Consider the following 18047-nt stretch of genomic DNA (forward strand, 5'->3'; position numbering starts at 1 on the left):
ACCAGGCCTGCCGGTTGAACTCTACTCTTCCGTGAGGACGCTATAAGAGAAATTCGCTGGTCAAGCAGTGCTGCGTAAGGGAGCTGCTCATCGGATTGGAGATGGTCGGGATGCCAAAATAAGGGGCTGGCCGTGGCTGGCTTCCACTACAAATCCTGCCATTACCACTGCTTGCATTGAAGAACTGAAAGATGTTAATGTCAACGGGCTGTTAACAGAACAAAGGAACGGGGTTGAGGAGATTATCAGTGACATTTTCCAAGAACCTGATGTGACGAGAATTCTAGCTACGTCTATTTCTGTTCACCTAAATGATTCATGGCATTGGCTGGGCGATATGAAAGGTATGTACACGGTTAAGCAGGGATATAAATTGTTGATCACCTCTAACTCTTCCAACGAGGGAGGAATGGCTTTCACGGCCTGGGATCACCTTTGGAAACTACCTATCCCTCGAAAAGTCAGGAATCTGCTATGGAGGTGTACTCGTGGAGTGTTACCGATGCGGGAAAATCTAAAACTAAAACATGTTTAGATCGGTGATGGGTGTCCGTTCTGTGCATTTGGTTATGAAACGATAGAACATGTGTTTTGGGATTGCAGTGTCGCACTCCAAGTGTGGGGAATGGAAGACGTGTTGCAAGGTTAGAATATTCTGGAATTCATGGCGAACATCATAGGGACTTCGAATACTGGCCATGCAGTACGTCTGGCAACAGTGTTCTGGGTGATCTGGACTAAACATAATGAGCAAATTTGGCAAGACGCGTCACGAGAAGTGGAGGCTTTGAATAACCAGGTCGCGATCCTGCAAGTCACGTGGAAGAAGGCTTTCCAACAGGAAATTATCGTGAACAACCTGACGGACGCCCAGTCCTGTGGGAACCTCTGGCGATAAATTGGCTTAAGTGCAATGTCGATGAGGCGGTTAATGCTGATGTTGTTGGCTTCGGAGCTGTCATGGGTGATCATGATGGTCGGTTCATATTAGCTAAGTGTGGACGACTCGTTTGTGATAGGGATCCTTTCATGGCGGACGCATATGCAGTCATGGAATCACTTCAATGGTTATGGTATCTTGGTCACGGCAATATAGCTATTGAAACCTATTTTCATAATTTTTGTACTGCTTTTAATTCTAGTTCTTTAGATTTTTCGTATGATAATTTGGTTATTAAGCAATGCTTGTCGAGTGCGAGGGACATCGGGAACGTTACCGGTCGTCATGTCAAGAGATTAGTGAATCAAGTGACTCATGTTCTAGCACGGGCAACTGGTTCTTTGTCTGGCTCATGCATGGTAGGTTATACCACCTGATTGTATTTATGCTCTTCTAAATTATTAATGAAGTTTGTTGCGTTTTTTGTCAAACAAAAAAAAAAAGTATCAATGTTAAACTATACATCGACCTCTTAACTAGATTATCTAATAGATGCTTACATTCAAAGAGAGATCATTTCAAAACACAAATCCTATAGGAATGAGAGGGTGTGCACTATATGCTAACTCAGACATGTGTAATAACTCGCAAACCACATATGAGAATGAAGTAAATCGAAAGACCTTGTGCTTTGTAATTATTCAGGTACGAGAATTATATATGCACCATCGGTCACCCCTTCAAGGGCATCATTTTTTTTTTAAATAAAAATAATACTTGGTTGCAAATTAAGATAATGTTCTAATAAACAGGGAAATAAAAACAATGTTGGATCCAATAAATGCTTGTCAACCAAGTGTACCAAAAGTTAGGTAATATATACAATTTTTTTCAAACAAATGCGGCAATAGGTAATATATACAATTTTTTTCAAACAAATGCGGCAACTAGTTAGTGAATTGACGTGTTTGTTGAATTGATATGCATGCTTTGTGACTTTATATTGTTCCTTAACCACATTTCTCTATTCCATGTCTTTACTGCATGCCACGTTCCTTTGTTTGTCCCGGCGGCGTATACTATAATTCATAACAATAATTTACAACAACAACAATGATAATAATAACAATAATAATAAAAAATAATAATAATAATTAGCGGAAACTATAATTTATGTGATTGGTTATGTTGTTGACACTTTGCCAGCTGCTTGATGCATGTACAAGTAAGACTAATATGTTTGGTAAGGTTCGTGGAATGTTTACCATAACAATCACCATTGTTGTATGAATGAAAAGTCAATTTTAATGGCCACCTACGTAAAATATTCAAATACAAAATATTTATTTAATTTATGCACAAATTTAGCGATGTTAATATAATAATATTATGTATAGATTGTGTAGGAAAAAATGAACTAAGTCGAATTAGTCACAAAATAATATTTATATATCCACACGTGTATAGCTTCCTGTGCATATGGGGAAGGGTTCAGGTGCGGGTATAGCTTCCCGTGCGATTGTGCGGGTGATTAATGTGCGTGAGTTTGGTATTTAGTGTGCGTGAGGTTTGTGCGTAAGGTGCGTGAGGTTTGTGCTTAATGTGCGTGAGTGTGTAGTGCTTAATGTGCGTGTGTTTTGTACTTGCGTTGGGCGGTCATTATGACTCCACACGGCCTTCCACGTACGTTGGCCGTCGCGTGGGGTGCTGCTTCCTTGTGGCTTCTTCTCTTCTTTTCTCCGTTTTGTCTTCTCACACAATTACCTACAAGAAATCATAACACGACATTTAAATGCTTTGCTTGTTCGTATTCTTAGTGATATTATACTAATTTCTCTTTATTTCCCACGAAATACGACTTCGACTTACACAAAAAATACTTCCAAGAATGTACAATTTTGGGCACTTATCAAATGTTTCCACACTTTAAAATTGCTTGTCCCCAAACAAGAGAATCAATAGTTTTCTAGCTCAATCAAGTGCCAAAAGTGTAGCATAGCAATCTCCTTTCTCAAGTGTCGGAACGATTAGGGCATGTATGATTTCCAAATAGGTGACATTTCTCATGTTATGAAGCAAGTATGGTGGATCATGCATAACTTTCAAGTCATTGGAACTATAGAACATGCTTTGAAAGAAAAAAGAAAACAGAAGGGAAAGACGGAAATTTTGTTTTTCATGACTAATTTCCTTCACTTTTTATACACACTTCTTCAAGCAAGCAATTTCTCAAATAGGTTCACCTTTCATTTTGAGAAGGCCTCAAGTTGAGCCCCCTAGTGGGAACGATGTGCACAACCCAACCGATTCCATCCTTATATCGCCAAGGCCCTATACAAAAAGTAAAATGAATGGTTTGGTATGGACCGCTCCCCACCAATTGGCTTAGGCGAACACTCTTTTTTCTCATCCCCTCGGAATCGTTACCGAGCGACCCAACTTCACATGGAGCTCCATGCTTTTCTGAAGATTGGTGCTATGGGTGCCCGGTTTCCGGCGGGGTGGCTCACCTCCACTCTCTCTTCTCACCTCCTAGGACATCGCCCTTAGGAAAACCAACTCCACGTAGAGCTCTACACTTTTTCAAAGACAGTGCAATGGATTTCCCCCAAATCCTAATGAGATGGCTCACCTCGTTTCTTATTTCTAGGAGTAGCCATTGTTTTTTGTCTTAGCCTATTTCTTTCTTTCTTCATTTCATTTCAACCCACCCCTCTCATGCCTTTTTCTAGGGAGTTGCGGAGTTTTCTCTCAATTCTCACCAATATGGCTCACCTTTTGCCACATACCTTACCATGCTTAAATTCATTTCCGACCTTTCTTTTTATTAGCTTTCCAATGTTGAAGAGTGCACACTCCCACTTTGAGAGATCATTGACTTAGGTTTAGCCAAAATAAAAGGTGAACAATACACAAACATGCAAACTTCCTAATGGTGCTATATGTAAATGTTTCTCAAATGTTCCAAGGATTCTTTTTGAATTGTTGCACACAACCTAACATACTTCCCTCATAATATGACCAATATCACACATTTCAAATTCATACATGGCTTAATCATACCGACACTTTTAGACATGGCAACTGCAAACTCGGGTGCACTCATCCCAAAAGGAAAAACACAACTACTACCAATGCACGCGGTGCACCCTATCCACACTTTAAAACAAAACACCTTCCTCGGTGTTATACTCAAAAGCAATAAAGGGTAATGTGGGAGAAAAGAGTATTAAGACGCTAGGCTTTCCACACTTTAGAACAAAAGACGGGAGTGTACGAGATCTCAAAGGAAAATAAGTGGCCTTTCCACACTTTAGAAGTGTGTCAAGGTGTTAACTTGAAAGTTTAGAATTCTCCCCTTTGAAATTCCATGATGGTGAAATCCGGTGGGTTGAGGTGGTTCGCGCCTCCTGCACCAAAAGATTAAACACCACTGGGAATACCTTGTTAGCTCATACCAAGAAGTTAAAAAGTAGATTCCTTGAATATCCTTGTGTGAAAATTTCATGATATTAGGCACAAACTTCCCACGAGCCCCTCCAACGTGCGGAGACAGAAAGTTCAACGAGCGCTCCAAACGTGCGTGGGAGGCTCGTTGCTGATAATGGACGACTCCTTTAGTTCGCGGCTCCCCTTTTCTACTATGACTTGTGCAATTTCCTGAAAATGCAGAGTTAGTACTACAAAAAGAGTAAAAGAAAAACATAATTGAAAGTAAAACATAATAGATGGAATATAAAACCTTGGGTTGCCTCCCAAGAAGCGCTATGTTTAACGGCTTTAGCCCGACGTGTTTTGGTCTCTCATGCTTCATTGTCATCTTTAATTGAGGCCAAACTCATCACATGTTTATCCTCTTTTGCCAGGTCTATGCCGTGATATTTCTTAACATGTTGCCTATTGACCTTAAAAATTCCCTTCTCCTGTGCGAAATCTCTAAAGATCTATATAGTAAAACTTTCTTCACTTCAAATGGAACAGACCATCTTTGTAACACCCTCGATTTTACCAACATTTTAAAACTTAAAATTTAAAGATAAGCATCTAAAGATCGATCAACATAAAGCGGAAGCTATTAAAAACCGGGAAAGGTGTTATGCCACACCCATAAAACTATGGGTACACAAGCTAAATCTATCACAATCATCAAACATAACATAAGTCTAGACACACAGGCCACTAGTCTAGGCACACAGACCAACAAAAGCAAAACATCTAAGCACAGGAGCTACACTATCTAGAGTCCTCATCTAGCGCGCTCATCATCTACTCAAAACCTGTAAAACATAGGGATAACACCCGATCAGCAAATAATGCTGGTAACCCATCAATACGCGTTAAATAGCATAGTATATAGATATAATCAAAAGCGTTTGAGACTGGGGAATACAATATATAGTCATTTTAAAATCAGGAGAAGATCAACATCAAAGACTCATCACACTCTCAACAAAGACCGAGGGTCATCAACCTCAACAAGACACAAAAACCATACACAACACAACTCGAGGTGCAACCTACCATTCACAATGTAGAGTTCATCATACACATGTTCATAAGCCAGGAAAATACACAATCACATAATGACAAGTTTTTGTTCCAACCTTATACCTTAGTACCACCCTTATGGCTACCCCCGGCCTTATCACAGTTCTAACCTGTACCTCCGAGTGCCACCCTATACTTCTGAGACCAAACTTTTCCCGGTCTGGGACCGTCATCCCCCGCCAAACTTTCGCCAAACAATACCGCCAAACTCATAGTAAATGAGGGTACGGTACAAATCATAGTAACATACCATCGATCATGTGAGCAAAGCTCAAGTCACATAACCACCAATCTCATTCATATTCACACATTGTCATCATCATCAAGAAGACTAAGGCTCATCAATAACCCCAATTAGGTATCAACAAAGGGTATAACGATTTGTACAAGAATACACCATAAAAATCAATCAAGGGGTTTCAATAAAGTCATGAGACAAGACTCAACAATCAGGGACTACAATCCACATCAAAATGATTGACAACGCGAGTTACCAACCCACAACAACAAGGAACAAACCATACATACTAGCATATCAACATCAACCTAGCATGCTCATCAAACGGATAAACCAAAAGGGTTCCAACGAACATTCAAGACTCATATTAGCCCAACGAATCACAAAGTTGGACCCTTAGCACGATTCAAGACACCAAATCCTAACATGGATTCCTAACTCGTCGTTCTAGACATACGAAACATCAAGAAGGCTCACAAATAGCTCAATAATCCAACAACGGGAGGTCAAAATATCAATACCAAGAAGAAAAGAATCACAGGGAACAAATCCCCGCACTCACATCAAACGTTCCCCGTGGGTGGGGCCACAAGTAAGCCCCCACCCATGGGTCTGCCCGCGGGGTACATGCCCTGATCACCCATGTTCCTCGCGGGTGGGGCGGCGGGTAGGCCACTGCCCGCCATTCCGCCCACGGGGTACACCTCCTGTACAATATTTTCCCTTCGGGGAAATTCATCAACAAAGCCAAGTTCAAGTCCAAAACATCCAAAATCTCACACACAACAAAGATATGACTTGAACCCAATAAATAGCCAAGCAATGGCATTCAAGAAACTTAAATAAAAGCTCTAAACATGCATCATCACAAGATCATGCATCAAATCTCACAAATCACACCAAGAACATCAAATAGAAGCCAATAATCATCATTTAAGTAAGAAAATAGGTTTTGTAAAGCATGGGTTACCTTTGAAGACCACAACCTCTTCATTTCACTCTCCCTAGCCTCTTCTTAGAGCTCTTCTTCCTCACCAACTTCTTACACAAGCCAAAACACAAGACAGATTCTAACTTAGATAAAGACACCCAAAAGATGGCTAAAAACACTAGATAGCTAAGAATCTTACCCTTTCCTATGCTTGGGAAGAAGAAAGTAGGAATCTTTGTGAGGGATCTTGCAAAGCTAAAGGTTTCCCATTTTTGCTTGAAGAATAATCTAGGTTCTTTTTAGAGAGGTGATAGAGTGTTTGGGACTTTGGCTTGAATGAGAAATGAATGGGATGTCTTGCTAGGGATAGCTTGAACAACAATTCATGGTTGAAAGGTCACTTTTACCCTTACTAAGGTTGGAGAGACAAGGGGTAAAGGTACAAACCATAAAGCACAAGGTACACTTGGTGGACTTAAGTGACTAGTCAAATCCTAGTCCCTCGACTATTAAATTTCGGGATTTTTAGAATGGATTGCCATAGAAGGTTTGAATTAATTCTTCAATTAATCCCAATTAGTATTTAGATTTACGGGGTGTCACAATCTTGATTTAAGCTTACCCAGAAAAAGTCTTAGCCTTGAGTTGTATAACAAAACTCGATCTCTGACCACAAATTATTTTCCTTTTTTAATGTGTAGATTGTGGTATTGTTTCACCCTATCTTTGTAGGCTCTAGATGTATCATATGCTAACATCCTCCACTCTTCAAGTTCATTTAGTTGTAACAAACGCTCATTTCTTGCTAAACGAAGGTCCTCGTTTAGTCTCTTGATTGCCCAATACGCCTTATGTTCGATTTCAACTGGTAAGTGGCAAGCTTTCCCATAAACTAGCTAATACGGTGTTGTGCCAATGGGTGATTTCTAGGCCGTACAAAACTCCCATAACGCGTCTTCTAGCTTAACCACCCAATCCTGGCGGTGTCTAGCCACGTCCTTTTCCAAAATGATCTTAACGTCCCGATTGGAATTTTCAACTTGCCCGCTAGATTGAGGGTGGTAGGAGACACCTCCCTGGTGTTGTACCCCGTATTGATTGTGAATCCTCTTCATGGGTACGTTCCGGAAATGTGTTCCTCGGTTACTTATGATAACACGGGGCATTCCAAACCGAGAAAACAAGCGCTCCAAGAACCTTATGACACTCTTTCCATCATTCGACCTCAGGGCTTCGGCTTCTATCCATTTCGACACATAGTCGATTGCCAATAAAATATACTTGCAACCTCTTAATTCTTGAAAAGGTCCAACAAAGTCTAATCCCCAAATGCCAAAAACATCGCAGGCCAATATAAAAGTTTGGGGCATCTCATCACGGTGTATGACATTCCCGGTTCATTGACACCCGTCACAATTCCGCACACAACCTTGAGCATCTCTAAAAATTGACGGCCGATAGAATCCGGCTTCTAGAACTCTTATAGTTGTACGATTCGCTGAATGGTGGCCCACTTTATAGCACTCTCCAACTATGATTTGTCCCTCTCCTTCTGAAACACATCTTCGGATGACTTGATCTACACAAATCCGGAAAAGGAATGGTTCATCCCAAAAATAGAATCTTGCATCGGCTCTTAACTTTCTCCTCTTGTGAACATCAAGGTAATTCGATAAGACTTCACCCACTAGGAAATTTGCAATGTCGACATACCATAGGGCAATGTCACGCCCAATAACTTCTCCTCCAGAAAGAATTCTTCTATTTCGCCCACATCATCTTTCTTTTTGTCATTCTCCAACCGGGATATGTGATCTGCGGCGTTGTTCTTGGTGCCTTTCCTATCAACAATAGTCACATCGAACTCTTGGAGAAGAAGTATCCACCGAATTAAACGTGGCTTTGCTTCGGGTTTTTCCATCAAGTATCGGATTGCTGCATAGTCCATAAGGATGATAACCTTGGACATCAAAAGATATGATCTAAACTTGTCCAGCGCGAACACGATGGCAATGAGCTTCCTTCGGTCGTACTGTATGCTTGCTGAGGTTTGGTGAGTATACGGCTAGCATACGCAATTGGTTGGAACATCTTCTCCGTTCTTTATCCTAACATTGCTCCTATTGCGTAATTACTTGCGTCGCACATGAGCTCAAAAGGTTTACCCCAATCGGGTCCTACTAGATTAGGAGCACTAGTCACAGCCTCCTTCAACTTGTTGAAAGCCGCTATACTCTCATTGGTCATTTCAAACGTGGCATCCTTTTCCAATAGCTTCGTGAGAGGCCTCGCAATCTTGGAGAAATCTTTGATGAACCACTGGTAGAAACCCATATGTCCTAGGAAGCTCCGCAATGACGTGACATTGTGGGGTATAGGTAAGGTCTTGATAACCGATGTCTTTGCTCTATCCACTTTGATTCCCTTTTTGGACACCTTGTGTCCTAACACTATCCCTTCTTTGACCATATAGTAGCATTTCTCCCAAGAGAGTGCAAGGTTCACCTTTTGGCATCTTTTTAACACTTTTTCCAAGTTATTAAGGCTTTCCTCAAAGGTGTTCCTAGAGACCGTGAAATCATCCATGAATACCTCCATGAAATCTCCAATGATATCTTCAAATATTGCTATTATGCACCTCATGAAGGTTGCTGATGCGTTGCATAGCCCGAATGGCATTTTTTGGTAGGCAAATGTTCCGAACGGGCATGTGAATGTCGTCTTCTCTTGATCTTTTAGTGCTACGGGTATTTGAAAATACCCGCTCATGCCGCCGAGCAAAGAATATAACCCTTAACCAGACACTCTTTCAATGGTTTGATCAATGAATTGTAATGGGAAGTGGTCTTTCCTCGTAGCTTCATTCAATTTTCGGTAGTCAATACATACCCGCAAACTGATCACCTTTCTTGTAGGGATTAACTCCTTTCTTTCATTCTCAACCACGGTTATTCCTCCTTTCTTTAGGACCACGTTTGTAGAGCTTACCCATGCGCTATCCAAAATGGGATAGATCATGTCAATGTCTAGGAGCTTGATCACTTCATTTTTGACTATTTCAAAAGTGTTCGGGTTCAACCTCCTTTGGGGTTGAGCAACAAGTTTCCCGCCTTCTTCCAAAAGGATCTTGTAGGTGCAAATGGTCGGGCTTATTCTTTCAAATCGGCTATCTTCCATCCGATAGCCTCTTTGTTCTTTTTCAATATAGCCACTAATCTCTCCTTTTCATTCTCGGTGAGGTGAGCCGAAATCACAACGTGGTGTTCATTATTGTTTTCTAAGTAGGCGTATTCCAAATGGCTCAGTAGGAGTTTCAACACACTCTTCTCTTTATCTTTGATTTTATCCCTCCATCCTCCAAATTTTTCTCTTCATTCTCGTTTCCTCCTTCATCATTTCCTTCTCCATCGGTTTCACACATCCCTTCATTTCCTACTCCACTAAAATCATCCCGATCACATCCAACCGTATCTTCCTCAACTTCTCCAAGAACATTCAATGATTCATATAAAGCATTATCACATGATTCAAAAGCATTATTAATAAGCATATGCAAGTAGAATCATCCTTACCACTTTGACTTGCCAAGTCATATTCTTTCATTTCTTTATAGGGTAGTTCATACAAGTGGTCAATTTCCTCGTGCATATACTCTATGTAAAAGCATTCATCGTCCCCATCCAAAGGGAACTTAATCAACTTAGATACGTTGAAACTCGTAGACTCGTCTCCAACACGGATGACGAGTTTACCGTTTTCGACATCTATGAGGGCACGGGCTGTGGCCAAGAATGGCCTTCCCAAAATGAGAGGTATTTCCCCATCAGAATCCATATCTAATATGACAAAGTCTACTGGAAAAATGAACTTATCTATTCTCACCAACACGTCATCGACGATACCACATGGGTATGTCATGGATCGATCTGCAAGTTGGATGCATATTCGGGTTGGCTTGAGAGTACCTAAATTCAACCTCTTATAAAGACTATACGACATCAAATTTATTCTCGCGCCGAGATCGGCTAGAGCTTTGTTAAAGGATGCTCCTCCAATTTTGCACAGGATAGTAAAGCTCCCCGGATCTTTTAGTTTCCGGGGCATATCCCGGTGCACAATGGCGGAACACTCTTCTCCATGTATAATAGTAGCCGATTCATCAAGTCTTTTCTTATTGGAAAGTAAATCTTTAAGGAATTTTGCGTACCTCGGCATCTCTCCCAATGCATCTATGAAAGGCATATGCACGTGGAGTTGCTTGAGAATTTGTAGGAATTTGGCGTACGTCGCGTTATCCACGTCACTCCAGAATCGTTGGGGGAATGGTAGCTTGTCCTTAGGGATGGTTGGTTGATTCTCAATGCTTTCTTTTCCTTTTCTTGTATGCTTGGTAGGCTTCGGGGGTTCTTTTCCCAGCTTGGTTGTACTTGGTGATCTCTTGGGAGCTGAGGATTGATCTACTTTCTTGTTTAGCTCGTCATCCTCCGTTGTTTCTTGGGATGCATCCTTTGTTGCTTTTGGGGGTGGGGTCATGTCCGGAAGTCCTTTCCCACTCCTAAGAGTAATGGCATGGGCTTCAGCTTCACATTTCTTAGTAAAACCTTCCACTTGTGCGGCAATGTTGTCATCCATTCGTTTGAGTGGTTGTCATGTCTCTTGCCTAAAGATATTCAACTCTTTTTCAGGTTCTTGCTTCATGGATGTCCTAAGATACGTCATTTCTTCTTTTGTTTCGTGAATGAAATCTTGAAGCTTATTTTCAAATGGGTTAGGACTTTCCACGCATGGCCCAGGCACGTTGGGCGATGCTTAGAAGTTTCTGCCTTCCTCCCACACATCCCTCCAACGTGCGTTGGAGGATGCGTGGAAGTTTCTGTCTTCGTCCCATGCATCCGAAGTATGGAAGATTCTGTTTCCTTCCAACGAATTTCCTTCAGTCCCACATGCGTTGGGGATGTCATTGGGGTTCCTATTTTCTCCCTACGCGGTCCCAACGTGTGTTGGATGGTTTGGAGATGGGCAACACCGTGAATTGTAGTGATCTTGCGAGGGTGGAGCATCTTTTGGGTAAGGATTTGGAGAATTGGTATGATGGTGAGTGGCGTAACAGTGTTCATAGTAACATGGGGCTAATGGAGGGTAATGATAAGTTGGGGGTGGGTAGTTGTAAATGTAGGGTAGTAGGGGTGGATAATATGAGGTGTGAGGATAAGGTATTGATGAAGTGTGTCTCTATGGTTCTTCACCATGGGGTGGGTATGCATTTGAATTTGGTCCACGATGTTTTTGGTGATGGTTTTCGGAGTCCATGGTGTCCTACACAAGAATCATGATGCAAAGGAAGAACAACTAGAAGTAGTTGCTCGTTAAGGTCAATTTCAAGTAACAATTACAACATAAGAAAAACAATAACGAGATGAGGAAAAACAAACAAAACTTGGTCTTCTTGACTATGTGTTTACAAGCAAAAACATACTAAACTACAACGTTTGGCATCTCCGGCAACGGCGCCATTTTGTTGTTGTCGTGTCTCACAAGGATGATAAATTGGAGAGTTCAATACACTCTTGCAAGGCACCACATAGGCAAGTGGACAAAGCCAAACTAAAGGAAAACATAAGAACTAGGCAAGGAAACACACGGAGACTAGGGAAAAGGAAGAACAAACAAGTGGGATGGAGATTGGATTGCTCTCCCTAGACAAACATTCATAGGTTGAACTCGCCCGGGGAAAGGTATCGGGATGATTGACTCATGACTCCCTACGAGGGTGTACGGCACTAACACTAGATTGCGTGAAATCTAGACTCTTAATTGCCTAAGTCGGCTAAGGCATTTTCACAAGCATGTGGTCTACCTCCCCTCCCGGGCCTACCCTTCTCGGATCGTAAGGCGGGGATGGTGAGTCTCTAGACTAGGTAGAAATGGTAATCTTTCACACATATCTCCCTTCTAAACTCTTGCCCAATTGTGGCCACCAATTAAACAAGATCAAAGCAACCAAACTCAACACATAGCAAGTCAATTCATCAATACATCCTCTCAATTTCTAATCTAACAACCTAGAATGCCATGAATCCAAGGATCACAATCCAATCAAAGATGTTTAGCTACTCTCTAACATATTGGATAAAAATCTACTCTTATGGGTGGATATATTCACGAGAAAGAAGCAATGAATATAGAAAACAAGTATAGAAAGTGCTAGAGATGAAAGAAATACCAAACAATTGCCAATTCCAATCTTCAATTGCAAAATCTTCTTGAAGCTAGAGTAAAATCTCTTGTTTCTCTCTCTAGGGTTCCTAACCTAGCTCTACAAGTTCAGGAGAAGTGTAATAAAATGAGTGCGTTCCTCTCAATTGCTGAATTTTTCCCTTTTATACTTCAATTTTCGCGCCTTTGAGGAGATCCCGCCCAACGCACTCATCCAACGCGCATTGGATGAGTGTGTTGGGGGTCACTTGTGGCTCCACGCATCCTTCCACGTACGTTGGCCGATGCGTGGGGTGTTGCTTCCTTGTGGCTTCTTCTCATCTTTTCTTCGTTATGTCTTCTCACACAATTACCTACAAGAAATCATAACACGGCATTCAAATGCTTTGCTTGTTCGTATTCTTATACTAATTTATGTTTATTTCCCACGAAATATGATTGCTGTAATTTGGGGCAAACAAATAATACCCGGAGTATTCGGGTTGTCGAACCACAGAGAGGTGGTGTACTAATCACTAGCTACTAGGTTACTCATATGAAACTAGTCCGAACAAAACTTGAAGGTTGATTGATTGCATAAAATAACAAGCAGAATAAAATAAGTAGCAAGGTTTTGTAGACAATGGAGCAAAATAGGATTCTTGGGATCACAATGTTTAATCACCTAGTGCCAATTAACGTTTGTAATATTTGGTTTGGAATTAAGATTTGTATGGGAATGCAAAGTGGAATCGAATTACTCCCGTAATCTCTATTCCTAGGGAATTTCCACTCCCATGGCTTAAACACCCAATAAGATCAAAGATCAGCATTCAATTATTCCTAATTACTACCATCTCCCGATGAGCAATAATCTAGAATAAACTTCCCCTAATAAGTTCCCCTTTCCCAAGGACCAACCATTAGGTGCAATCGTGTGTGCCCTAATTTATGCCCCAACTCCCATTGGTGACACAAACATGACTGTGAAGCTAGTAATTTAGGCCTTTAACTACCAACAACAACTGATTAAAACAAGATTGCAACACAAATCATAAAACCAAACATAAATATATTAAGAAATTAACGAACTAGGCACATAGGTTCATAAACGAATTCACCCAAAAATCCCTAAAGAATTTAGCCGAGCATGGCTAAATTATACATAGCAAATATGAATAAAGGATTACAAATCATCAGAAGAGTACAAGAATTAACCAAGCGATTCTCCCAAATCTCCCTGGCTTCCTCCTTGCTTCCAAAGACGACTTGAGCCTCTTGATTTCTCTCTTTCTTGTCTACAAAGAACTCTAAAAATCTCTCGGTGTTGTCTTCTTAGGGTTGAGGAAGGAGGGATTTTATAGTGGGTACAAAGTTGAGATGAAATAGGAATCTTGTACCAAATTGGACTCAAATTCTAATTCCTATATTTAAATAAAGAAATTGCCGTCTTTAATGATATTTAGAATTTGGAAGATTCCTTGAATTGCTAACTTTTGATATGGAGATATGAGCCTTGAAATCCGTGCAATTGATATTAGGAAAAGAAATCTCGCGCTTGTATTAAATTTTGCCCAGCTGCGCCACTTTAGGCGTCTGTTTTTATCCCAGAAATAGACGCCTATTCTCTCGATGCGTCGAGAATTTTCTCCACGCGTCGAGACTTCCTGTGCGCGAATTAGTTAGCTACTGGAAAATTTCGACGCGTCGAGTCCACTGGGCCCCGAACTCGTCCAAAATTGCTCAAAACTCATCCTTGAACTTCCCTTGCTCATATCTTTGACCTAAAATGGTTCAAAAACACTAACAAACACCGTAAAACATTCAAAACAAGTGTGAACCATAATTAAATGATAATAGCAAGGAAAATATGTATTAAATAAGCAAAATTAAAGAACTTAAATACTGAGATGATTCAAAATAACTATAATAACAAGCAAAGATGTGATAACATCACCCCCTCACACTTAAGTTTTTGCTTGTCCTCAAGCAAAACTAAGGAATAAAATCACAAGTCCAAACATACAAATTACTCATGCTCTCTCTTGCACAACCTTTCAAACCACCAACCAACTTGCTACAAAACAACAAGCTTCAAGAATCAAATTAGTTTGGCACATAGGAGACCCATTTCCAAGCCAAAAACCGAGCGCCAAGAATTTAAAGTGTGTGAGGATCAATTGTGTACAAGTACTCAGTTGAGATTATGCAAGACACGGCTCAAGAATGAGATCCCAAAGGCTTGCCCTTCATACTCCCCTAGATCAAATCTAAGAACGCATGCTAAGATAAAATAGGACTTTATTAAGCTTGTAATGGGGCTACGGGTGACGGCTAACAAAGAAGTGGTATGGAAAAATAAATCAAAAGAGAGAATTTCACAATTTATCTAAACTTTTCAAAATTTGGAAGAGATGAGATAATCATAATTCCAAAGAGCAAACTTCTTTTAAGAACTTAGCAACTCTTTGGTAAAGTGGGGATCCAAACTCAAAAACTTTCAATCTTTTTTTTTTTTTTTTTTTTTTTTTCATTCTTTTCTTTGTCTTTGGACTTCTTTTGGATATAGCAAGATAATTTTAATCCAAACTTTCATGACCTCCACTCTTGAACATTTGTAACACTAGCTGCTTTTTTCGTAGCACAACTCCATAAAACTCTTCTTACGGAAAAGATGAAGATAAAAGTTTCATTCTCTCAAGGGTGGAAGGGAAATATTTGGCCACGGGCTAAGGGTTATAATAATGGGGTAAATCAAAGAAAAACAATCACAAAGAGGGGATAAGTGCTTAGCACTTATTTGAACAAACAAAAGGCACAATGGGGAAACGAAGGATAAAAATATATATATAGGGACAGGTTTAAAGGCTATGGCTAAACAATAATGGCCTAAATCACTTCAAAACATGCAAAACTTAGACATCACTTAGGGAGTAATGAGGCAAGTTCTAGCAAAAACACCCATGACCGGAATCTCACATAAGCCTTCACTAGCAATGCAAAACACAAGATCAAGGATTAATCCAATTATTAAGTGGTTAACAAAGCTATTGGCAAGGGAATAGATCAAATATGTGTTACACCTCAAATCATCCATCACAAATTGAGATGCAGCAAGCACCACTAAAACAAACCACAAACCAACAAGAGAGAATAATTGTAACTGCATGCTAAGACAAGTAGCTTATTCACCAAAAATAGCATATGAGTCATCCAAGCAAAAGCTAAAATTTTAAAAATTTAAAAATATCCCCAAATTAATGATTCCTCCCCCTCACACTTAAAACTTTGCATCGTCCCTGATGCAAAAGAAAAGTAGAACAAGAGAAAAGAGAAAACTAAAAAGCAATAAAATAATCACGAACTAGAAAGCAATAAAACTAAATAAAATGAATCTAGAAAGCAATAAATATGAAAGAAATAAAAGATAACATGGGATGCCTCCCATGAAGCGCTAAGTTTAACGTCGCTAGCTCGACCTAACCTGGTTATGGAGTGCTCATCCTGGTTGATCCGCGAGTTTGATCTCATCACCCCATAGACTCTTCAAATGCAAATACTCATCATGGGTCACCTTGAGAGTAGGGTCGATGTGCAAAATTGACTTGCACTCAATGATTTTTGGCTCATCAAGAACATTAAATTCCACCTTTTCCTCCCCAAAGTCAAAAATCATGGACCCTTTCCTTGCATCAATCATTGCTCCAATAGTGGCTAGAAAGGGTCTCCCCAAAATGAGTGGAACGTCTAAGTTCCTTTGGACATCTATCACAATAAAATCACAAGGCACAAAATACTTGTCCACACGAACTGGGACATCTTCAAGGATTCCAATAGGCTTTACGATGGATCTATCAGCTATTTCTAGGGTGAATTGGATTGGTTTTGGCTCTCCCAACCCTAACCCTTGACAAAGAGTAAGAGGCATAACACTCACACTGGCTCCTAAATCACAAAGGGATCCCTTTAACGGTCGGCCTCCAATCACACAAGGAATTGTGAACTTCCCCGGATCTCTATGCTTAGGTATATTCCTCCATCTCTCGTTCCCCATACTTCTTTTTCTTAGCTAGAATCTCTTTCAAAAATTTTCCATAAGAGGGAACTTGTGAAAGCAAATCAAGTAAGGGAACTGAAACTTTCAAACTCTCAACAATCTCCAAAAACTTTTTCCACCTACTTTCTTTTGTTGTTTCAAGTTTTTGAGGAAAAGGCAATGGGGGTACATACCTTCTCACAGGTTTCTCTACTTCCTTTTGAACTTGTGGATTATTTCGCACAGCAATTGGCTCATCTTCTATACCATCAAGTATCTCTTCAATCTTCTCCTCAACTGTCTTTTTAGGAATTGATGCTTTGATTGGAAGAGGTGGCTCTTCAAGTATTTTGCCACTCCTTGTAACAATTGCATTTACATGCTCCCTTGGATTTTCAGGCATAGCTGGCAACTTCCCTGTGACTTTAGTACTTGATATAGAAGGTTGATTTGCTAATTGCCTTTCAACCAGATTTTGGCGAGCTTCCATTTTATCCATCCTTTCTGTAATCTCTAACTGACATTTAATCAATTTTTCCAGCAAAGCGTCCGTATTCGATTGTGGTGGGGCCTCTGAAACGGGAAATTTAGATTGAACTTGAGTACCTTGATAACCCAGAGGACCTCTATTAACAAAGTGTTGAGGGTTGGCAGCTCCCGCTGGGTTGCTCCATGAAAAACCGGGATGGTTCCTTGAATTATTAGGATGGTAGGTCCCTTGAGGTTGGTAAGACTGTTGATGAGGCCTATTATATCCCAACATATTAACTTGCTCCATAGAGGTTTGGGAGTTGAACTCGTCGATACAATCCCTAGAGTTGTGATTTTGGCTGGTGATTTGGGCAAGTTTTTGAACCAAGGAGACCACGTTATCCAACTTTGTTGACAAATCGGCTAACTGCCCCGCATCATGAATTCCTCCTACAAGCTTTTGTGGAGACCTCTCCGTGTACCAAGTAGATCCATTCATAGCAATTTTCTCCAATAGTTCCTCGGCTTGTGTTGGCTCTAGAATCGTGAACGAACCACCTGAAGAAGCATCCACCAAAATCCTAGAATTATCCAGCAATCCTTCATAGAAAGACATCATCAAATCCCAACTCTGAAATCCATGGTGTGGACATTGCCTCTTCAATTCCTTAAATCTCTCCCAAGACTCAGTGAGGGACTCAGTTGCCAGTTGCTTAAAGTTTTGAATTGCCCTTCTCATCCGTTGAGT

The 18047-nt window shown here is 40.5% G+C and overlaps 1 protein-coding gene across 1 annotated transcript; it reads right to left on the minus strand.

Annotated features, from left to right (window-relative positions):
- Window positions 1-9910: 9910 nt before the first annotated feature.
- Window positions 9911-11229, minus strand: LOC109176736. The gene is made up of 2 exons (XM_019326131.1): window positions 10170-11229; window positions 9911-10077 (listed from the first exon to the last, which is right to left on the minus strand). The coding sequence occupies exons 1-2, from the start codon at window positions 11227-11229 to the stop codon at window positions 9911-9913; spliced, it is 1227 nt and encodes a 408-aa protein (XP_019181676.1).
- Between the last annotated feature and the right edge of the window lie 6818 nt (window positions 11230-18047).

The sequence above is a fragment of the Ipomoea nil genome, unplaced genomic scaffold, assembly GCF_001879475.1.
Source record: "Ipomoea nil cultivar Tokyo-kokei standard unplaced genomic scaffold, Asagao_1.1 scaffold0755, whole genome shotgun sequence".
In the NCBI taxonomy this organism is placed as follows: Eukaryota; Viridiplantae; Streptophyta; class Magnoliopsida; order Solanales; family Convolvulaceae; genus Ipomoea; species Ipomoea nil.

Bases quoted from the DNA above. Each gene is read 5' to 3' on its own strand.
- LOC109176736 (XM_019326131.1), bottom strand. From the start codon at position 11,229: ATGGATGACAACATTGCCGCACAAGTGGAAGGTTTTACTAAGAAATGT. The intron at 10,078-10,169 runs GTAAGGATGATT...TTCTTGGAGAAG, and splicing joins TGACTTGGCAAGTCAAAGTG to TTGAGGAAGATACGGTTGGA.